Source organism: Nicotiana tomentosiformis, chromosome 3, assembly GCF_000390325.3.
Source record: "Nicotiana tomentosiformis chromosome 3, ASM39032v3, whole genome shotgun sequence".
Classification (NCBI taxonomy): domain Eukaryota; kingdom Viridiplantae; phylum Streptophyta; class Magnoliopsida; order Solanales; family Solanaceae; genus Nicotiana; species Nicotiana tomentosiformis.
In genome coordinates, this window is record NC_090814.1 from 110571851 (window position 1) to 110596247 (window position 24397).

Genomic DNA, 24397 nt, shown 5'->3' on the forward strand with positions numbered 1-24397 from the left:
TTTGTTTTTATGTGTCATCTTATTTTACCTCGTATTTGGGCGTACCCCATGACTCTTTGAGTTCATCTATTTATGTATCTACACCTGTAGGTGATTCTATTATAACGGACCGCGTGTATCGGTCGTGTTTGATTGTTATCAATGGTTTTGAGACCAAAGCTGATTTATTATTGCTCAGTATGGTGGATTTCAATATTATTTTAGGCATGGTCTAGTTTTCGGCGTATCACGCTATCCTTGATTATTACACCAAGATGGTGACGTTGGTTATGCCAGGTCTACCGAGGATAGAGTAGAGAGGTACCTTAGATTATGTTCCTAACAGGGTTGTTTAATTTCTTAAGGCACAACGAATGGTTGAGAAGGGGTGTGATGCGTATTTGGCCTATGTGAGAGATGTTAGTGTTGATACTCCTACCGTGGAATCAGTTCCGATAGTAAGGGATTTTCCATATGTATTCCCAGTGGATCTTCCGGGTATGTCTCCCGACAGGGATATTCATTTTGGCATTGATTTGTTACCAGGCACTCAGCCCATTTCTATTCCACCATATCGTATGGCCCCAGCAGAATTGAAGGAATTAAAGGAGCAGTTACAGGAGCTACTTGATAAGGGTTTTGTTTGGCCTAGTGTATTTCCTTGGGGTGCTCCTGTCTTATTTGTGAAGAAGAATGATGGTTTTATGCAGATGTGTATTGATTATCTCCAGTTGATCAAGGTTACAGTGAAGAACAAGTATCCATTGCCACATATTGATAACCTATTTGATCAACTTCTGGGTGCCAGAGTGTTCTCAAAACGTGACTTGCGTTCAGGCTATCACCAGCTGAAGATTCGGGAGCCAGATATCCCGAAGACTGATTTCAGGACTTGGTATGGTCATTACGAGTTCTTTGTGATGTTTTTTGGGCTGACCAACGCCCCAACAACTTTCATGCATTTGATGACCAATGCCCCAACAACTTGACTAATTTGTCATTGTGTTAATTAACGACATTCTAGTGTACTCCCAGAGCTGGGAGGATCATAAGCCTCACATGAGGACTGTGCTTCAGACTTTGAGAGAAAAGAAGTTATATGCAAAATTTTCAAAGTGTGAATTTTGGCTTGATTCAGTGAGATTTTTGGGTCATATAGTTTCTTGCGAGGGGATCAAGGTAGATTCGAAGAAGATTGAGGCAGTGCAGAGTTGGTCCATACCGTCCTCAGCTATGGAGATCCAGAGTTTCCTTAGTTTGGCGGGGTATTATCGCCGATTTGTAGAGGGTTTCTCTTCTATTGCTGCACCTATGACCAAATTGACCCAGAAGGGTACTCCATTCAGGTGGAACAAAGAATGTGAGGAGAGCTTTCAAAAGCTCAAGATAGCTTTGACTACAGCCCCAATATTGGTGTTGCCTACAGGTTCAGGGTCTTATACTGTGTATTGTGATGTGTCGCATATTGGTCTCGGTGCAGTGTTGATGCAAGACGGTAGGGTGATTGCCTATGCATCCAGACAGTTAAAGGTACATGAGAAGAATTATCCGATCCGCGACCTTGAGTTAGCAGCTATTGTTCATGCCTTGAAGATTTTGGCGACATTATTTGTACGGTATTCATTGTGAGGTTTATACCGATCATCGGAGTCTACAACATCTGTTTATATAGAAGGATCTTAACTTGCGGCAGCAGAGATGGTTGGAGTTGTTTAAGGATTAATATATCACCATTCTCTATCACCCCCGGAAGGCCAATGTAGTGGTTGATGCCTTGAGTCGTAAGGCGGAGAGTTTGGGCAACTTAGCATATTTACAAGTAGCAGAGAGGCCTTTTGCTTTGGTTGTTCAGGCATTGGACAACCAGTTTGTTAGATTGGATGTTTCCGAGCTGAGCCGAGTTTTGGCTTGTGTGGTTTCTCATTCTTCTTTTTATGATCGTATCAGAGAGTGTCAGTATGATGACCCTCATTTGCTTGTCTTTAAAGACACAGTTCAGCACGGTGATGCCAAGGAAGTCACTGTTGGAGATGACTGTGTATTAGGATGCAGGGAAAACTTTGTGTGCCCAATGTAGATGGTTTGCGTGAGATTATTCTCTAGGAGGCTCACAATTTTACTCCATTCATCCGGGTGAAGCAAATATGTATCAGGACTTGAGACAGCACTATTGGAAGAGGCGGAAGAAGAAAGACATAGTTGAATATGTAGCTCGCTCCCTAAATTGCCAGCATGTGAAGTATAAGAATCAGCGACCCGTGGATTCCGAGCCGTGGGCCCCACTTGCAATTTTTGAGTTAAATTTCAGATTTTGTTGGAAAATTAGTATTTTCATATGGAATTAATTCCAATAGTTTGTATTGACTGAATCGAATTATTGTGACTAGATACGAGGCTTTCAGAGTCCAATTCGTGAGGCAAAGGCATAACAGAGTAAAGAATTACTCGGTTCGAGGTAAGTGATTTGTCTAACCTTATGTGGGAAAAATCCCCCTTAGGATTGGTATTGATATGGAAATTGTGATATGTTGAAAGTCGTGTACGCGAGGTGACGAGTGTGTACACTGGCTAAATGTTGAAGATTATATTTTTAAATTGTGTAGATCTCTGTTACATATTAATTAAATTATTATCCTGTTGTATTCGTCATCATTGATCTATTTTTATATTTTAAATTTGCGTGACCTTTTCTTGCTAATTGCTTTACCTGTTTAGTTGAAACTTTATTTCTTTTATTCTGTGCATTATTTGAAGGTTGAATTTCTTAATTTAAATATTATTAATATGAAGTATTTGACATTTTAAAATTTGGTGTTGAGGCAACGTGTTAAAATTATGAAATATTATTTTTGTTGAGTTATTCCCTCCCAAATATTTTTGTGAGATTTGCGTATTCATTAGGATTGAGCCATGAGCTCCTTATTGTGGAGAATAATGTTGTTGTTGATTTATTTTGGCAAGTTGAAAAATTTGGCCACTTGAGGTGCAAATTGTGATATATTGTGATATTGATACGCATGCGGTGGTATAAGGTCTGGGTGTTGAAACGCATGCGATAAGATAAGGGTGGCTTGATACACGTGTCTAGTAGGGGAACTACTAGAAGTCATGCGGTATGATAGGGTGGTGAAAACGTGGGATGCTATTTTGGGAAAAATGATTTCATTAAAAATTAAATGTGAAGGCTACCGCGATGATATAAGGAAATGAGATATTGTGAATTTACTTATGATTTGGGACTACGAGGCGATGCCTCGGGAGTGCCCTTGTTGATGTTTCTTTATGGCTGCATCTGCCTTTGGTTATTGTAACGACCCGGACGATCGTTTTGAGAATTTAAGTCTCGTTCGGCAGCATAAGGACCTGAGCAACTTCGTATTATGTGTATTGATTGCGTGCGTGGTTGAATTCAGTTATCGGATAATTCAGAGTGATTTGGGACACTTAGTCCCTAAAACGGAAGCTTAAGTTTTAGGATTTTGAACGTAGTCGAAACTATATGAAGACGACTCCGGAATAGAGTTTTGTTGGTTCCGTTAGCTCCGTTAGGTGATTTTGGACTTAGGAGCGTGTCCGGACTGTGAATCTGAGGTCTGTAGCTGATTTAGGCTTGAAATGGCAAAAGTCCAATTTTTGGAGATTTGGACCGAAAGTGGACATTTTGATATCGGGGTTGGAATGCAATTCAGAGAGTTGTAACAGCTCTGTTATGTTATTTGGGAGTTGCCTGCAAAATTTGACGTCATTCTGGGTTGATTTGATAGGTTTTAACATGGGTTTTAGAAGTTAGAAGGTATGAAAATTTATAAGTTCGATTCATGGTGCGATTCGTAGTTTCTACATTGTTTGATGTGATTTGAGACCTCGAGCGAGTCCGTATTAGGGTATGGGACTTGTTGGTATGCTTGGACGAGGTCCCGTGGGCCTCGGGTGTGTTTCAGATGCTTAACGGAATGAAATTGGACTTAGGGAAATCTGGTGCCTTTGCTAGTTCTGGTGTTTCGCACTTGCGGAAGGGAGGCCGCATGTGCAAGAGTCGTAGGTGCGGAGGGTGTGCACAGATGCGGAACTGGTGGGGCTGGTGATGGAGCGCAGGTGCGCAAGTTTGACCCCAGGTGCGAAGCATGGGCGCAGTGCGGAGCCTGGCTGCTTTAATGAAATGCGCAGATGCGCCATTTGGACCGCAAGTGCGGTATCCGCAGGTGCAAAAAACGGCCGCATGTGCGAGGATCGTTGGGCAGAAAAGGGGATTTCGAGGGTTTGAAATTTCACAACACAAAATTCGATTTAGAGCTCGGTGGGAGACAATTTCTCGAGGGATTTTGAAGGAGAACTATTGGGTAACTAATTCTTACTCTATTTTGATCATAATACATTAATCTATAGTTGTTTTCTCCATTCAATTTCGGATTTTTGGGGTTGAAATTGGGAAAAATTGGAAGAACTTCTTCAATAAAGATTTCGAGTTTTGAAAGGGGATTTGTGGTTTAGATTTGAGTAATTCTTATATGGTTGGACTCGTGAGTGAATGGTTGTTCGTATTTTGTGATTTTTATCCGATTCCGAGATGTGGGCCCGGGTCGACTTTTTAGGATGGATTTTGGAAGTTTTACTAAAATCTTGATTTCATTAATTTGATTAGCCTAATATAGTTTTATTTATGATATGTAATTGTTTTGGCTAGATTTGGGCCATTCGGAGTCGGATATTCGTGGGAAAGGCTTTGTGACCGATTGTTTGAGCTTGGTTCGAAGTAAGTATCTTGCCTAACCTTGTGTGGGGGATTTTCCCCTTAGGATTTGAATCTTCTATGTTGATTGTTGTCCATGTACGCGAGGTGACGAGTGCGTGCTCGGACTTATTTGTGAAAAGTTAGCCTTTTAGGGTTCTTAGGTCCTTATATTTACCGAGTATGAAGTTGTTCTTGATATGATTTAAGTTCCTATTTACTAGTTTCACATCTACATGCTTTAATTGGAATTAATTATTTTCAGGATTTATTCTTATTGCCTATCTGACTCTTATTTGACTTAACTGAAGATTTTAGTCGACTTGTTTTATTTGGATTTATTTGACTCATGTTAGCTTCCCTGCTGTTGAAATGTATATTGTGGTATCGTTGCTACATATTAGTTTTCCCTTGTTGAGCTGATCTCTTTACGCCTAGCATTCTTTACTATGCTTATTCCTTGCGAATTGGCTCTACCGTTTCTTGTGATTTAAAGTTCTTGAATTGATTTACTTGTCGTACTTTGTATTATTGCCATTGTTGATATTGTACCTGTTGTGGTGATGCACGAGGTTTTTGCTGTGCGGTTGTTATTATTGTGATGCACGAAGTTTCTGCCGTGCGGTTATTGTTATGGGGTTGCACGAGGTTTCTGCCATGCTATTGTTGTTATTGATAATTGCACATGCGGCGTGACAAGGCAGGATATATATATATATATATGGGTTGCGCATGTGGCGAGACAAGGTAGGAACATTGTTATGCACGTGTGGCGAGACAAGGCAGACATTTATGTTACTATTGCACACGTAGCGAGACAAGGTGGGCTGTGTCAGGGATTGATTTGTGATGACTTATTGTCTGGGGGCATTCTTGTTGTTGATATTTGTGTAGTGGTATACGTACCTGTGTGAGATTTATCTTGTGAAAGCTGTGAGACAATATTCTACGTGTCGTCCATTCTTTTTCCTTATGCTTATTTGCTGATATGGACTATGGTAGGACACTTGCACAAGCATACACGTAGTTAAGCACTCTTATCAGATAAGAGGTGTTCTTGATTTTGTTGAGCATAGATGCTCACCCTTGTTTACTTGCCTTCAATGTGAGAATAGCTCTATTGGCACGTGAGTCATCAGTGCGGTTATGAGGTGTTATGAGGGCACAAGATGCCAAGTGTTAGGGTTCAGGTATTGAGACCCGTGAGTTGTGATTTTTCCGAGGTTCGATACCTCGTGGAGTTGTTGGCTAAAACCTGATGTAAAAGTGGTTGTAGTTGTTGGATTATTACTTGTCCTTGCTGTATTTGTGATTTCGGATTTAGGTTGTGTTCCATTCACTTTGTCTGTGTCATTTTCATGATATTCCATTGATACTTGTTGTTTCCTTCCTTAATGCCATTACAGTATTGTGAGCCATATTGCATAGTCCTTATGTAGACCTCATACTCCTGTTGTTCATATACTTGTACTCGTTTAGTTTATTAGACCAGTGAGTGTCTTGACTGTTCCTCGTCACTATTCCACCGAGGTTAGTCTTGATACTTACTGGGCACCGCTGTGGTGTGCTCATGCTACTCTTCTGCACATTTTTTATGCAGATCCATGTATTTGTTCGTTAGCTAGCTGTGTGGACTGTTGCTGCGGAGACTCAAGGTAAACCTGCCGCTGCATTCGCAAGCTTCAGAGTCACCTTTAAGTTTTCGTTTTGCACTGTTTATTCTCATCTCTGGATGGTTGTATTTAGAAGTTTTCTAGCAAACACTTTGTAGAGCTTATGACTTGTACTACCGGGTTTTGGGAATTGTAAGAGATTTCTATTTAACTTGTTAGATGTTATTTAAATAATGTTGTTTCAATTAATGTTAGGCTTACCTAGTCCCTAAGACTAGGTGCCATCACGATACCAAATAGAGGAAAATAATTGGGTCGTGACAGTTATTTGCCCTTATTTTGGGTAGTTAAATTGTGGCATACCCCCTTACATGGTTCATTTCTATTGTCATTATTATTAGTATATTGTTAAACTTTGAACCCTGTCTTTTATTATTCCAGTAGGGCCTGACCTGACCTCATCACTACTCTACCGAGGTTAGGCCTGGCACTTACTGGGTACTGATGTGGTGTACTCATACTACGCTTCTGGACATTTTTTTGTGCAGATCCAAGTACTTCCTATCAGAGCAAGCATCAGTGAACTACCTGTACGCAGAGACTTCAAGGTATATCTGCCAGCGCTCACAGACCTCGGAGTCCCCCTCTATCCTTAGTATGTTGTCTTTCTGATATCTCTTTAGACTTTGATGTATTGAGACACTCAGAATAAATTCTTAGAAGCTTGTGACTTATTTCTACCGGATTTTGGGAGTTGTAACTATTTGAATCGCGGTTTGATTTATTTTATATGTTGAGATTTGAGTTTCAGTTTTGTATTCCGCATAGACGACAAGCTTACCTAGTCTTAGAGACTAGGTGCCATCATGACATTCTACAGAGAGAATTTGGGGTCGTGACACTTCTGAAGCAATCCATCCGGTCGTTGATGCTCACACTTCACTTGTTGACAATTTAGGCACTGAGCTACATATTCCATTATGTCTTTCTTCATCCGCCTCCACCAATAGTGTTGTTTCAAGTCCTGATACATATTTGCAGCACCCGTATGAATGGACTACCACGAACTGTGAGCCTCATAGAGAATCAACTCACACAAACCATCTGCATTGGGCACACATAGCCTGCCCTGCATCCGTAATACACCATCATCTCCAATAGTGACTTCCTTGGCATCACTGTGCTGAACTGGGTCCTTAAGGACAAGCAGATGGGGATCATCATATTGGCGTTCTCTGAGATGATCATAAAGAGAAGACTGAGAAACCACACAAGCCAACACTAGACTCGGCTCAGAAATATCCAATCTAACAAACTGGTTAGCCAAGGCCTGAACATCCAAAACTAAAGGCCTAAATTGTCAACAAGTGAAGTATGAGCATCAACGACCGAGTGGATTGCTTCAGAAGTATCACAACACCAATTTCCCTCCGTGGGATGTCTTGATGGTACCTAATCTCTAAGACTAGGTAAGCCTATCAATTATGCCGAATACAAAATTGAAACTCAAATCTCAACATATAAAATAAATCAAACCATGATGCAAATAGTTACAACTCCCAAAATCTGGTAGAAATAAGTCACAAGTTTCTAAGAATTTATTTTGAGTGTCTCAATACATCAGAGTCTAAAGAGATATCAGAAAGACAACATAATAAGGATAGAGGGGGACTACGAGGTCTACAAACGCTGGAAGATATACCTTGAAGTCTTTGTGTACAGCTAGTTCACTGATACCTGGTCTAATAGGAAGTACCTGGATCTGCACAAAAAGAAGAGCAGAAGCGTAGTATGAGTGCACCATAGTGGTAGCCAGTAAGTGCTAAGCCTAACTTCGGTAGAGTAATGATGAGATCAGGCCAGGCCATACGGGAAATAATAATAAATATACGACAGAGGACATAATAATATAATGAGATGACTGAGGAGTGAACAACACATCAAATAGAGGTAAACAACAGGGGCGCTCCTGAGGTACCTCCTCATAGTCCCAAAAGTAAATATGCAGTGTAGGGGGGTCTCCCGAGGAACTGCCTCGTAGTCCCAAAGTAAATATGCAGTACATGGGGATCTCTAGAAGAACCGCCTCGTAGTTCCAAAGTAATTATGCAGTACAAGGGAATCTCCCGAGGAACCGCTTTGTAGTCCCAAAGTAAATATGCAGTACCGGGGGGATCTCCCGAGAAACCGCCTCTTAGTCCCAAAGTAAATATGCAACAGATAACCGAAGGAACAACGAATTTACAACAAGAATCTTACAGTTAAAGATTTAAATCAAATCGGAAACAGGTAATCCAGCTAAGCATGTTGCACATATTGCAAGTAAGAGTTAAGGCACATAGACATGTGATACTAGGCTAAACATGATCACTACATATACTGAAGCAACTCAGTTAAAGAATTTAAAAGAAGACTACTCAGCAAGAATTGATATTTCCAAATTTAGCCTGTGTACGCACTCGTGACCTCGCGTACACAGCGCTCACATATCACAAAATGTTACAACAATATCAAATCCTAAGGGGATTTCCCCCACACAGGGTTAGACAAGTCACTTACCTCGAATTTCACTCAATTAGTCAAGTAGTATGCGTTTCCCTCGATTTTCCATCTCCGATCTAGTCATAATAAATTCAATTCAATCAATAGAAATTATAGGAGTTAATGTGAAATGAAAATACAGATTTTTCTTCAAAAATCTAAAATTTATCTCAAAAATTGCGTATGGGGCCCACATCTCGGAATCCGATGAAACTCACAAAATTCGACAACCCATTCAATTACGAGTCCAACCATACTAGTTTCACTCAAATCCGACTCTGAATCAACATTTAAATCTCAAATGTTTGTTTTATGAAATTTCTACAATTGTCCCCAAATTTCCATCTCAAAATACTAATTAAATGATGAAAATAATGATATATTCATGTATATTAACCAAATCTGTGTTAGAATCACTTACCCCGATGAATTTCTTGAAAATCCCATGAAAACTCGTCACCAACCGAGCTCCCAAAGTCCAAATATGAAATAATACTCTAACCCTCGTTTATAAAGAAAAAAAGTCTGACCTCCCATTGTGCTGACCGCACATTTCCAAGTTCCGCGGGAGTGACCCAAATCTTGTGGCCGCACTTCAGTGTGATTGCACTACCAGGCTTTGGTAATTGACCATAACTTTCTGTACAAATGTCCAAATGATTAATGGTATACCTTTCTCGCAACCAGACTCAAAGGGCTACAACTTTCGTTTTTGAATCATCTCCGAATTTGTGATGACCCAAAAATTCATCTTTAAATTTAATAATCATTTCTGTGTTCTAAGACCTCGAAAAGCACTATTCATCATTCCTCGACTTGTGTGCACAGTCCGTATAAGTTTTCAAAAGTTTTTATATGAAAAATTGATTAAAATGTGAAATAGAGCTTTAAAACTCAATTAAGTTGACTTTGGTCAATATTTTGAAAAAACGGAGCCGAATCAGTGTTTTGAGAAAACAGACCCGGACTTGGGCGTATGCTCAGAATATAATTTGGAGGTCCCTAGCTCAAGTTATGTCCATTTAACGGAAACTAGAAATTTAAAGGTTAAAGCTTTCCAAAGTTTGACCACGGATTTGACTTTTTGATATCGGGGTCGGAATTCGATTCTGGAAATTTGAATAGGTATGTTATGTCATTTATGACTTGTGTGCAAAGTTTAGGGTCAATCGAACTGGATTTGATAGGTTTCGGCATCGAATGTAGAAGTTGAAAATTCTTAATTTCCTTAAGCTTGAATTGGAGTATGATTCATGTTTTAGCATTGTTTGATGTGATTTGAGGTCTCAACTAAGTTTGTATGATGTTTTAGGACTTGTTGGTGTATTTGGTTGAGGTCCCGGGGGCCTCGGGTGGATTCCGGATGGTTAACGGATCAAAATTTGGACTTAAGGAAACATTTGAAATTTTGGCCTTCTGGTGTAATCGCACCTACGGATTTTAGACCGCACAAGCGGAAATTGCAGATGTGGTCAAGTGTCCGCAGATGCGAAAAGGCCTGGACATGACCCATAAAATCAGAAGTTAACCATTTTTACTCATTTTTGAGTTTTGAGTCTTGGATTAAGCGATTCCAAAGGGATATTTCACGACTTTGAATTGGGTAAATGTTAAATAACCAAGAGTGATTATATTTCATAAATCCATGTCTATATGCATTATTTATTTCGAATTTAGATGGAAGAAATTGAAATTTTTGTAAAATGTTCCAAAAATATGAAACTTTAAGATTTAAAGGTCCATTTGACATCGGAATTTGATAATCTTTGTATGGTTGGACTCATATCAGAATGGGTGTTCGGATTTTGTAAGTTTTCTGAGATTCGAGACGTGGCCCCAGTGTTGATTTTTTAGATGAATTTTGGATTTTAATCCGAAAAATTAGTAAATTCATATGGAATTAATTCCTATGATCTGTATTGAGTATATTGAATTTTTTATGACTAGATTTGAGGATTTCGGACATGAATTCCCGAGGCAAAGGTTTATTGGTATCTTGAATTTGGTTGCAAAGCGAGGTAAGTGTCGTGGTTAACCTTGACTTGAGGGAGTAGAACCCTTGAATGATTTGTTCTATGAAATTCATGTGAACGACGTATAGACGAGGTGACGAGTGTCTATACATCACCAAATTAGTTATTGCATAATTATTTGAAATCATAAATTATTTTAAGACATGAATTAATTATTATATTAATTGTTTCTCTCATATTCCTTCCTCAGTATTATGTCTTGAATCCATGTTATAATTGTTACATATTTATTTTACCTATGTGATTTAATTTCTACTTGACATGTAACATATTAGAAATTAAATTGCTTATTTTCTCCTTGATTTTCACAATTAATTGCTACTTGTCATTACTTGTCCCTAAATAATTTATAAATATTGTGTGCATTGTTGCCTAATAATTTCTTACTAAATATGGTATTTATTGGATTATTTTATTATATTTAAGAGTTTTTAAGTTTATATTGTTGGAGTGGGTTGCATGCCGCAACGGAAATGAAAAGGAATGTATTAGAGGATCTGTAACAACCCAAACGGTCGTTTTGCTTTTAGGAACCCTGTTCCCAAAAATAAGACTCCCCGAATTTGCTTTTACTGTTTTATGACTTACGGGGGTGGTTAGTTTGAGATTTGGAAGGGTTCGGGTTGAAATCGGAACAATTGATCCCTTAAGTTGGCCTTAAAAGGCTAAGTTTGAATTCGATCAACGTTTTGAGTAAACGACCTTGGAATCGGGATTTGACAATTCCAATAGGTTCGTATGATGATTTCAAACTTGGGCGTATGCTCGGTTCGGGTTTTGGATGACCCGGGAGCGTTTTGGCGCCTTATATCAAAAGTTGGTTGTTGAAGAATTTTGAAGTTCTTTAAATTTGATTTGGAGCGGGTTTTGATGTTATCTAGGTCCAAACAAAATTTCGAGACCGGGAATAGTTTCGTAATGTCATTTAAGACTTGCACGCAAATTTTGGTATCAATTCGAGTAGTCTAAATACATTCCGGCACATTTTGAGTGAATAGAAGAACTTGAAGTTCATAATTTTTATTCTATTTGTTTTGGGGTGCGATTCTTAGTTTTAATATTGTTTCGGGCGTTCCGAGTATTCAGACGAGTCTGCTATATGATTCTAAACTTGTTGGTATGTTCGGGCGGAGCCTCGAGGGCCTTGAGTGTCAATCGGACGAGACTCGGACCAAGTTGGGAGCTTGGAGCAACAACTGTAGCTCCCCCATCTGTCATAATCGCACCTGCGCTTGGCCAGCCGCAGCTACGGGCTCGCAGGTGTGAGCCACGAGCCGCAGAAGCGAGAAATGGAGGGCAGCCCAGAATCCGCAGATGCGGAAGATTGGGCGCACCTGCGTGAGCGCATGTGCGAGAGCCATGGTCGCTTGTGCGGCTAGGCTCGCAGAAGCAGCCCTCCTTGTCCACAGATGCGGAGCCCAGCCAGGTGAGGGAAAAGCACACCTGCGAGGCCTTTGCTGCAGGTGCGGGACCGCAGATGCGGCCCAAAGCACCACAGGTGCGAAAATCATTGGGCAGTGAAGGTTCATTTAATACAGGACTTAGGCCATTTTTATCACATTTTCATCCACTCTTGCGAGATTTGTGAGTTTGGATTGATTCAGCACTGACTTGAGGGTGTGAGCGCATTCTTGAACCAGGAAGTATACTTTGAGACGAGGTAAGTCTCTTTTCTAACCTTGTAAGAGGGAATTAACCCCATAGGTGAACTTAAATCAATATGTACTTCTAATTGTGGGGGCTACGCATGCACGATGTAACGAGAGTCCGTGCGTAGCTATTATTCATGCTTATGTCCGTGTAGATCTAGGCTTACACCATGATTTGTTGATACCGTTGCTTGTTTATGCTTACTAGTTATTGGATTAAAATGGAAGTTGAAGGTCTCCATATTTAAAGCCCCAAGTTGAATTTCTTATTTTTAGAAAGGAATTGAGGATTACTACTATAAATTGAGAAATTATATGTTCAACCGCTTCACAAATATATTCCGCGAGCGGGGTAAACTTCCACTACTCTCATGGGAGCGGGCCATTCGCCTCGGCAGGTTTTATTTATATATTATATGGTTTGGGCCATTCGACCCTCGGTAGTGCACAGTATATTATTATGTATATTTGGATCGGGCCGTGCATCCTCGGCATAACTCGTGCATGGTGATACCGAAATCCCTTTTATATTTAATAATGCTTCACGAATTTGAAAGGTGAAAGGAATAGATGAGAGAAATGGTTTGATTTTTACTTGAAAGAAGGAATTGCTTACTTCCTGTTTTGACCTCTATTATTATTGTACATTACCTGCTTTATTAGAACTTCACATTATTATGTTTTGGCCCTTAGTAAGTGTCGAAGTCGACCCCTCGTCACTACTTCTTTGAGGTTAGACTAGATACTTACTAGGTACATGTTGTTTACGTACTCATGCTACAATTCTGCACTTGATGTGCAGGATCTGAGGATGGTGCATCTGGTTACCAGTCTGGCACGCACACTTGAGTTCTAGCTAGAGATTACACGGTGAGCTGCCCTTCCGAGCCGTTCAGCAGCAGCCGGAGTCTCTCTTTTGGATTTATTTCTCTCTATTTCCTTAAGACAGTAGACTATTATTCTTTTGTATATTCTGCTAGTAGCCCACACACTTGTGACACCTGGTCTTGGCAAACACTAGTAGTCTTATGATTTTGGATTTATTGTTATGACTTTGATTTGCACTCAGTTGCTCTTGTTTAATTATTGTACAATAGTAAATTTCTAAAACTTTTATAAATGCGGAAAGTTATTCACTTGAAAACATGTTAAAAGTGGAAATCACTCGATCTATCAGTGGTTGCTTGCCTAACAACAGTGTTGGACACCATCACGACCTATGATGAAATTGGGTCGTGACAACATGGTATCAGAGCACTAGGTTCATGTAGGTCTAACAAGTTATGGGAAGACCTAATGGAGTCTTGCGGATCGGTGCAGAGACGTCCGTGCTTATCTTCGAGAGGCTATAGGGTGTTAGGAAACTACTCTTCATTCATCTCCTATCGTGCATTTGATGGTATACTAAGTTCCTTTCTCTCATTCTCTCACAGATGGTGAGAACGAATACGGTGGACATTCCAGACCCTGGAGGAGCTGTTCCCCCCGTTGCTACAATGCGAGGCAGAGGCCGGGGGAGGGCACCAGCCCGAGGTAGGGGACAAGGACGTCCCAGAGCTGCCCCAATTACACCACCAGCGGATCCAGTGGAGTATCCCATCATTGAGGAGCAGGGCGAGGTGCCCACACCAGAGCCAGCCCCTGTAGATTTCATGTCAGCACCGGGCTTTCAGGATGTCATGGGCTATATGCTGCAGTTCATGGACACTATGACTCAGGGTGGTTTATTTCCAGCGGACACCGCCACCTCTCAGGCGGGAAGGGGAGCACAGACCCCTACTGCTCAGGCTCCTAAGCATACAGTCGTTGTATATCATACCCCAGGCACTCTCCCTATGGGTGGAGCCCAGCCAGTTACAGCAGCTGTACCTGAGACTAGACTAGCTGCGGCCGGCGAGCCGCAGAAGCATTTAGACAAATGGACTAGGCTTCACCCTCCGGTCTTAGGGGGTGAGCTACTTGAGGATCCCCAGAACTTTATTGATAGGTACAGGGGCAGACTGCACAACATGAGCATATTGGAGTCTCACAGGGTAGATTTCACTACCTTTTAGTTGGAGGGTTGCGCACGTAGGTGGTGGAAGGCTTATCTTCTTGGTAGACCATCAAATTCTCCTCCCATGACTTGGGACCAGTTCACCCACCTATATTTGGACAGGTATATGCCACCCTCCCAGAGGGACGAGTTGCGGTGTCAGTTCGAGCGACTCGAGCAGGGTCCGATGTTAGTGACCGATTATGAGGCGAGTTTCTCTGAGTTGTCTTGCCATGCACTTTTGATACTTCTTACTGAGGCGGAGCGAGTGCGGAGGTTTGTTGTGGGTTACAATCAGGTATTCAGGCTACTATGGACCGAGAGGTTGAGATGGGGACTTCTTATCAGTTGGTAGTAGAGATTGCTCGAAGGATTGAGGGTTACCGTCTGAGGGGTAGAGAGAATAAACAGTGGGACAAGAGGTCCCATTTTTCTGGAGAGTTCAGAGGTGCCCCGGCTGGGGGCAGAGGTCATTTTGGGAGGGGTCAGCCTAGCAGTCCCAAATATCCGGCACCACCAACTCCTTGGGGTATTCCGGCGTGACCCTATTGCAGCGCTATGCCAGAGAGTTCTTACCGCCCGCCAGCTATTCAGGGTTCTTTCAGTGGGTACTCCGGACATCAGGGTTCTTCCAGTGCCTACTTCAGTGCCATGCCAGAGAGTTCATATCGCCCTCCAGCTATCCAGGGTCCTTCCGGTGGGTATTTAGGCCATCAGGGTCAGACTTTAGGGCAGCAGTCCACCACTCCGAAAGGTTGTTATGAGTGAGGGGATCCTAGTCACATGAAGAGGAATTTCCCCATACTTCGGGGTAGCAGGGTCAACAACCCATGATTACAGTTCCAGTAGCCGCTCCAGCCATTCGGTTGCCCAGAGGTGGAGTGCAGGTGGGTAGGGCTCATCTTATAGGTGGAGGTTAGGCAGGCGGAGGCCAGCCATGTGGTGCTCCATCCCGAACAGATGCAGTGGCCTTTGATGCCGTGATCACAGGTATTATCTCTGTCTGCGGTAGGGATGCTTCAGTATTATTTGATCCAGGATCTACCTATTCGTATGTGTCATCTCTGTTTGCTAACTTTCTGGATATTCCCCGTGAGTCCTTGGGAACTCCTGTCTATGTGTCCACTCTTGTGGGCGATTCTGTTGTAGTGGATCGGATCTATCGGTCCTGTATAGTTATATTCTGTGGTTATGAGACTAGAACGGATCTTCTATTACTTGATATAACCGATTTTGAGGTCATCCCGGGCATGGACTGGCTATCTCTATATCATGCCATCCTTGATTTCCATGCCAAAACCATTACCTTAGCGATGTCAAAGTTGCTGAAATTGGAGTTGAAGGGTTCATCTGTCAATACATCTAGTCGGGTCATCTCTTTTCTGAAGGCTCGACATATGGTCGAGAAGGGTTGCTTGGCTTATCTAGCCTATGTTTGGGATACTACTGTAGAGTCTCCGACAATTGATTAAGTACCGGTAGTCCGGGAGTTCTCCGATGTGTTTCCTTCTGATCTTCCACGCATGCCACCGGATCGTGATATCGATTTCTGTATTGACTTGGCTCCAGGTACTCAGCTTATATCTATCCCACCATACCATATGGCTCCGAAAGAATTAAAGGAGTTGAAGGAACAACTTGAGGAGTTGCTAGCAAAGGGGTTCAGGCCGAGTGTATCACCTTGGGGTGCACCAGTATTATTTGTGAAGAAAAAAGATGGGACTATGCGGATGTGCATCGATTACCGCCAGTTGAACAAAGTCACCATTAAGAACAAGCACTTGTTGCCGCGTATTAATGATTTGTTTGACCAGTTGTAGGGTGCTAGGGTTTTTTCTAAGATTGACTTGAGATCTAGGTACTATCAGTTGAAGATTCGAGACTCAGATATTCCGAACACTGCCTTCCGTACTAGATGTGGCCATTATGAGTTTCTACTGATGTCCTTCGGCTTGACTAATGCCTAGCGGCGTTTATGGACTTGATAAATAGGGTGTTCAGGCCTTATATTGATTCATTTGTCATTGTCTTCATTGATGACATTTTGATTTACTCATGTATCCTGGAGGAGCACGAGCATCATTTGAGATTGGTGCTTCGGACTTTGCGGGAACAGAAGCTATACGCTAAGTTCTCCAAGTGTGAGTTTTGTTTGGATTCTGTGGCATTCTTGGGGTATGATGTATCAGGAGAAGGCATTAAGGTGGATCCCAAGAAGATTGAGGCAGTTCAGAGTTGGTCTCATCCTACTTCGGCGACCGAGATCAGGAGATTCTTGGGGTTAGCAGGTTATTATCGTCAGTTCATGGAGGGCTACTCATCTATTGTATCACCTTTGACTAGGTTGACCCAGAAGGGTGCTTAGTTTTGTTGGTCCGATGATTGTGAGTCGAGCTTCCAGAAGCTTAAGACAACTTTGACCACAACACCAGTCCTTGTGTTGCCTTCTGGTTCGGGGATGTATATTGTGTATTGCGACGCTTCACGCGTTGGCTTGGGTTGTGTATTGATACAGGAGGGACGTGTTATTGTATATGCTTCACGTCAGTTGAAGCCCCATGAGAAGAATTATCTTATGCACGATTTGGAGTTGGCCGTGATTGTTCATGCTCTTAATATCTGGAGGCATTATCTTTATGGGGTGTCCTGTAAGGTTTACATAGCAAAAGAATCTCAATTTGAGGCAGCGTAGATGGCTTGAGTTACTGAAGGATTATGACATCACTATTCTTTATCATCCGGGCAAGGCGAATGTGGTCGCGGATGCCTTGAGCAAAAAGGTAGAAAATATGGGTAGCTTGGCATTCATTTCAGCAGAGGAGAGGCCATTAACTTTGGACATTCAGTCCTTGGCTAACAGACTCATGAGGTTGGATATTTCGGAGCCTAGGCGAGTTCTTGCATGAGTCGTTGCCCAGTCTTCACTGTTGGAGCAGATCAAGGCTCGATAGTTTGATGATCCACACCTGTTGGTTCTTAGAGAGACGGTACTACAGGGTGGTGCCAAGGAGGTTTCTATTGGCGAGGATAGTGTTCTGCGACGCTAGGGTCATCTATGTGTTTCTAATGTCGATGTCCTGAGGGAGAGGATCCTAGAGGAGGTGCACAACTCTCGATATTCCATTCACCCAAGTACTCCAAAGATGTACCGTGACCTGAAGCAGCATTATTGGTGCCGGCGGATGAAGAGGGACAAAGTTGAGTATGTGGCTAGATGCCTAAATTTCAAGCAGGCTAAGTATGAGCACCAGAGGCCAGGAGGCCTACTCCAACAAATGACCATACCTGAGTGGAAGTGGGAGCGCATCACTATGGACTTTGTAGTTGGGTTGCCGCGGACTTTGCGGAAGTTTGATACAGTTTGGGTCATTGTAGATAGATTGACCTAGTAGGCATACTTCATTCATGTGATAACTACATATATTTCGAAGAGATTGGCCCAGATTTATATCCAGGAGATAGTTCGACTGCATGGTGTGCCTGTTTCCATCATTTCAGATAAAGGTCCTCAGTTTACTTTACATTTCTAGAGAGAAGTACAGAGTGAGTTGGGGACCTGCGTAGCACTCAGCATATCATTTCATCCACAGACCGACAGTCAGTCGGAGCGGACAATTCAGATATTGGAGGACATGCTCAGAGCATGTGTGATTGACTTTGGAAGGCAATGGGATCGATTCTGGCCATTGGCCGAGTTTACTTACAATAACAGTTACCAGTCCAGCATTGAGATGGCTCCATTCAAGGCCTTATATGGTCGGCAATGTCGTTCTCCCATTGGGTGGTTTGAGCCTGGCGAGGCTAGGTTGTATGGTACTGATTTGGTGAAGGATGCCTTGGAAAAGGTAAAGTTGATTCAGGAGAGACTCCACACAGCACAGTCTCGATAGAAGAGTTACGAAGATCAGAAGTCATGTGACTTATCATTCAAGGTGGGCAAGAAGGTTCACTTGAAAGTCTCGCCGAGTAAGGGGATCATGAGGTTTGGGAAGAAGATCAAGTTGAGCCCAAGGTTTATAGGCCAATTTGAGGTGTTGAGGCCAATTGGGGAGGTTGCTTGTGAGCTTGCTTTGCCTCCCAGTCTATCGGGAGTTCATCCGATTTTTCACATGTCTATGCTCCGGAAGTATCATCTCGACTTGTCACATGTGTTAGACTTCAGCACAATTCAGTTAGATGAGAGTCTGGTTATGAAGAGGAGCTAGTTGAGATCCAAGAGGATTTCTACGATGAGGGTCCAATGGAGAGGCCAACCAGTCGAGGAGGAGACTTGGGAGTCCGAGGAATACATGTGGAGCAGATACCTTCGCTTTTTCAGCACTCCAGGTATGATTCTAGACTCGTTCAAGGATGAACGTTTGTTTAAGGGGTGGAGAATGTAACGACCCGACTGGTCATTTTGCTTTCTAGAACCTCGTTCCCTTAAATAAGACTCCCCGATTGTGCTTTTACTGTTTTATGACTTGCGGGGGTGGTTAGTTTGAGATTTGGAAGGGTTCGGGTTGAAATTAGAATAATTGTTCCTTTGAGTTGGCCTTAAAAGGCTAAGTTTGACTTCGGTTAATGTTTTGAGTAAACGTCCTCGGAATCGGTATTTGACGGTTCCAATAGGTTCGTATGATGATTTCGAACTTGGGCGTATGCTCGGTTTGGGTTTTGGATGACCCGGGAGCATTTCGGCACCTAATATCAAAAGTTGGTTCTTGAAAAATTTTAAAGTTCTTTAAATTTGGTTTGGATCGGGTTTTGGTGTTATCGAGGTCCAAACGGAATTCCAAGACCAGAAATAGTTCCGTAATGTCGTTTAAGACTTGCACATAAAATTTGGTGTCAATCCGAGTAGTCTAAGTACGTTTCGGCGCATTTTGAGTTAATATAAGAACTTGAAGTTCCTAATTTTGATTCAATTGGTTTTGGGGTGCGATTCTTAGTTTTAATGTTGTTTCGGGTATTCCGAGAGTTTGAGAGAGTCCGCTATATGATTCTAAACTTGTTGGTATGTTCGGGCGAGGCCCCGGGGGCCCCGAGTGTCAATCGGACGAGGCTCCGACCAAGTCGGGAGCTTGGAGCAATAGTTGAAGCTCCCAGATCTGTCATAATCGCACTTGCGCTTGGCCAACCGTAGGTGCGAGCCACGAGCCGCAGAAGCAAGAAATAGAGGGCAGCCAAGAATCCGTAGATGCGGAAGATTGGGCGCACCTGCATGAGCGCAGGTGCGAGAGCCATGGTCGCAGGTCTGGCTAGGCTCGCAGAAGCGGCCCTCCTTGTCCGCAGATGCAGAGCCCGGCCAGGTGAGGGAAAGGCGCACGTGCGAGGCCTTTGCCGAAGGTGCGGGGACCACAGATGCGGCCCTAAGCACCGCACGTACAAAAGTCGTTGGGTAGTGAGGGTTCAATTAATACGGGACTTAGGCCATTTTTATCACATTTTCATCAACTCTTGGGAGATTTGAGAGCTTTCAAGAGGGGATTTCGACCTAGCTTTGTGAGTTTGGATTGATTCGGCACCGACTTGAGGGTGTGAGCGCATTCTTGAGACGGGAAGTAGACTTTGAGACGAGGTTAGTCTCTTTTCTAACCTTGTAAGAGGGAATATGTGAACTTAAATCAATATGTACTTCTAATTGTGGGGGCTATGCATGCACGATGTGACGAGAGTCCGTGCGTAGCTACTATTCATGCTTATGTCCGGGTAGATCTAGGCTTACACCATGATTTGTTTATACCGTTACTTGTTTAAGCATACTAGTTGTTAGATTAAAGTGGAAGTTGAAGGTCTCAATATTTAAAGCCCCAAGTTGAATTTCTTATATTTAGAAAGGAATTGAGGAATACTACAGTAAATTGATAAATTATATGTTCAAACGCTTTGCAAATATATTCCACGAGTGGGGTAAACTTCCACTACTCTCATGGGAGCGGGTCGTTCGCCTCGGCATGATTTATTGATATATTATATGGTTCGAGCCGGTCGACCCTCGACAGTGCACAATATATTATTATGTATATTTGGATCGGGCCGTACGTCCTCGGCATAACTCTTGCGTAGTGATACCGAAATCCCTTTTATATTTAATAATGCTTCACGGACTTGAAAGGTTAAAGGAATAGATGAGAGAAATGGTTTGATTCTTCCTTGAAAGAAGGAATTTCTTACTTACTTCCTGTTTTGAGCTCTATTATTATTGTATATTACCTGCTTTATTAGAACTTCACACTATTATTTTTTGGCCCTTAGTAAGTGTCGAAGTCGACCCCTCGTCACTACTTCTTCGAGGTTAGACTAGATACTTACTAGGTACACGTTGTTTACGTACTCACGCTACACTTCTGCACTTGATGTGCAGGATCTGAGGTAGGTGCATCTGGTTACCAGGCTGGCGCGCACGCTTGATTTCTAGCTCGAGACTACACGGTGAGCTGCCCTTCCGTGCCGTTCAGCAGTAGTCGGAGTCTCTCTTTTGGATTTATATTTCTGTCTATTTCCGTGAGACAGTAGACTTGTATTCTTTTTTATATTCTGCTAGTAGCCCACACACTTGTGACACCATGTCTTGGCACACACTAGTAGACTTATGATTTTGGATTTATTGTTATGACTTCGATTTGCACTCAGTTGCTTTTGTTTAATTATTGTACAGCAGTAAATTTCTAAAACTTTTATAAATGCGGAAAGTTATTCACTTGCAAACATGTTAAAAGTGGAAATCACTCAATCTATCAGTGTTGGCTTGCCTAACAACCGTGTTGGGCGCCATCACGGCCTATGATGAAATTGGGTCATGATAGGATCAGGTTGCACGCCGCAACAGAATATATTTTAAGTTTATATTGTTGGAGTGGGTTGCACGCCGCAACGGAAATGAAAAGGAATATATTGGGGGATTGGGTTGCACGTTGCAACAGATTATATATTTGAAGAATTATATTGTTGGAGTGGATTGCACGCCGCAACAAAAATTGATTGAAATAATAATTGGTTATGACTGTCGAGTAATAATAATTGGTTATGACAGCCGAGTAATAATAATTGGTTATGACTGCTGAGTAATAATAATTGGTTATGACTGCCGAGTAATAATAATTGGTTATGACTGCCGAGTAATAATAATTGTCTATGACTATCGAATTGGCTTCAACTGTTGAAATGAGTTACCTGTTGTTATTACTATTATTGCGTACAGGTTAATGTAAGTGACCTGCCTTAGCCTCGTCACTACTTCATCGAGGTTAGGCTCGGCATTTACTGGGTACATGGGGTCGGTTATACTCATACTACACTCTGCACTTCTTGTACAGATACCGGAGTTGGTCCTAGCGGCATACAGTAGATTTGCTCGGATTCAGCTATTCGCGGGAGACTTGAGGTATAACTGCATGGCGTTCGCAGTTCTGAAGTCCCCTTCTACTTTATTTTAGCTGTGTGCTTTCTTTCAGACAACTTAATTTTAGTCAGACCCTTGCTTGTATTATTCTAGAAGCTCGTGCACTTATGATACCAGTTCTGGGGTGGTATTTAGATATCACAATTATTATGGATTATTCACTTTATTTCAGACTTTATTTTCGCATTTGTTTCTTTGTTATTAATTAATTCAAAATTGTGTTAAAATGACTAATTATATTCTAACGTTGGTTTGCTTAGCAAGTAAAATGTTAGGCGCCTCACGACCCCGAAAGTGGGAATCGAGGTCGTGATAAGTTGGTACCAGAGCACTAGGTTACCTATGTCTCACGAGTCACGAGCAAGCTTAGTAGAGTATGAAGTATCGGTATGGAGACGTCTGTACTTATCTTCCAGAGGCTACATAGTTTAGGAATAATTCCACTTCTTTCATTCCTTATCGTGCGGCATTGATTTAGATTAAAACATATATCTCATATTCCTTTGTATCCACTCATGTATGCCATTGTGCACTCGGTATCAGTTGTGCGTGGACGGTTCGTGATGCCGCAGATGGACTACGAGGGAGCAGAGATGCTCAAGCATTGCCTCAATGTGTGGTTGCGACTGAAGATGCGGACGTATTGAGAGATCACCCAGTGAATCATGTGGGGGGTGCAATGGACCTTGGCATCTAGTTGATTTATACGAGCTGCGAAGGTTACTATTGTGGATCATCGAACGTTGTGACCTATGACTTCGCGCCGAGTGGGGGAGTCCACTATCAATGGATGTATTGCGGAGTCCTGTGTTATATCAGTTTGGCCTAAAATGTATATATGTGGTACTGAAAGGTTCCCAAAAATTTACACATGTTTAAGTCCTGAGATTTTGTAGAGGATAAGGTTGGGACTTGCGGTATGTTCGCCTCCTTAATAATCCTATACTTCAGTACCAAAGGAGTTAGAGAAACAACCTTAAATTTACAGATTGTCTACTCAGCGTGGACGTTACGGTTGCGAATTTTGGGGTGCTTCGGAGGAAGTACAGTGGTTGACGAGATTATGGACTATGTGGTTCATGCCAAGATTTGTCTGTATGGAGCTCTACTTTTGTGATTATTGTGTATAAATAGGGGTAAGGGTTACCGCAAAGAAAAATCGAAGAGTATGTTAAGAAATGGGTCAGCTCAGTAGTGTTGAGTCAGCATAACAAAAGAAGAAATTGTCCTTGGGAGAAATAATTCTCCACCGGTGTTCGTGGCAAGCCTATGAAGAGGGAAGACCAACCAATGCAATACCGTCCACTTGGCTCAGTTCTCAGAAACGCTTTTGAAAGAGTTTTTTTCCCGGACTCTCCGTAATGTATGGCGTATAGGGTTTGAACAGTTGCGTCAGGTCACCATGATGGTGTCAGAATATGCCATCAGGTTCAATAAGTTAGCCCGTCATACTCCTACTTTGGTTCCTACAGCCAGAGAGCGAGTCCACAGTCTCATTAAATGGCTCAATTATGATTGTAAAATTTTGTACGACTCGGGAGCTATAATCTGACACTTCATTTCCGCTAGTGGTAGAAATTACCAAGATATTAGAACGTGTTCGGGGTGAGGAAAAAGGAAAACTAAGGAGACCAAGAGGTCTCGATGTACGGATGATTCAGTGGATTCTACTCTACAAGTATGAATCATTATGGTGGGGGCTCGGGCAGTTGGCTAGCCCAGTCCGCACATCGGATTACTCTGGGTGCTCCAGTAAGTTCTTTTAATGCACCACCGAAATGAGTTCCCTAAAATGGTTATTCCAGTTATCTGGCACAGAATCAGTTTGAGCAGCCAAACCCGCAAAGGGGTTGTTATGAATGCGGTGATACTAGGCACATCATGAGAAAATTGTCCCAAACTTGGGAGAGACATATTTCATCAAAACACTCGGGCTACGTGCCCCATTGCATTTTCTACATGACCAGTTAGGGGTGGAAGACGCACGGGTAGAGGGCATCCTAGGGGTGGAGGCCCAACCGTTGATATATGTTTTTTATGGTATGGCTGAGGTCGCTACATCAGATGGTGTCGCTACATGTATGACCTTGATTTAATATAAAGCAATAATTTCCTTAACTTGATTCAGTTCTGAGTATCGAGACGAGTCCTCCTATTGTGCTCCACTTATGAGTGAGCTTCGTAGTTCTATTATCCACTTATGTGTTAACTCTTGTTGGGAGATTCTATGGAGATAACCACGCCTATCATTTCGTGTTTGTCACTAATAAGAGATGTGAGGCTAAAGGTGACTTTCTGTTACTCATTTATGTAAGTTTTGATGTAATTTCCGGATAATTAATTAACAATTATGAATTATATGCCCTACTGGTGTGGGGTTCATTATGTGTTGTGATTTTGTTTAACGAATATAATTTAAAAGGAGAAAATGGAA

At 42.1% G+C, this 24397-nt stretch overlaps 1 protein-coding gene across 1 annotated transcript; it reads left to right on the forward strand.

The window, feature by feature from the left end:
* The first annotated feature begins 16554 nt into the window (after positions 1-16554).
* Positions 16555-16944, forward strand: LOC138908324 (uncharacterized mitochondrial protein AtMg00860-like). The gene has a single exon (XM_070198983.1). It carries the CDS (start codon positions 16555-16557, stop codon positions 16942-16944), a length of 390 nt encoding a protein of 129 aa, XP_070055084.1.
* The last annotated feature ends 7453 nt before the right edge of the window (positions 16945-24397 follow it).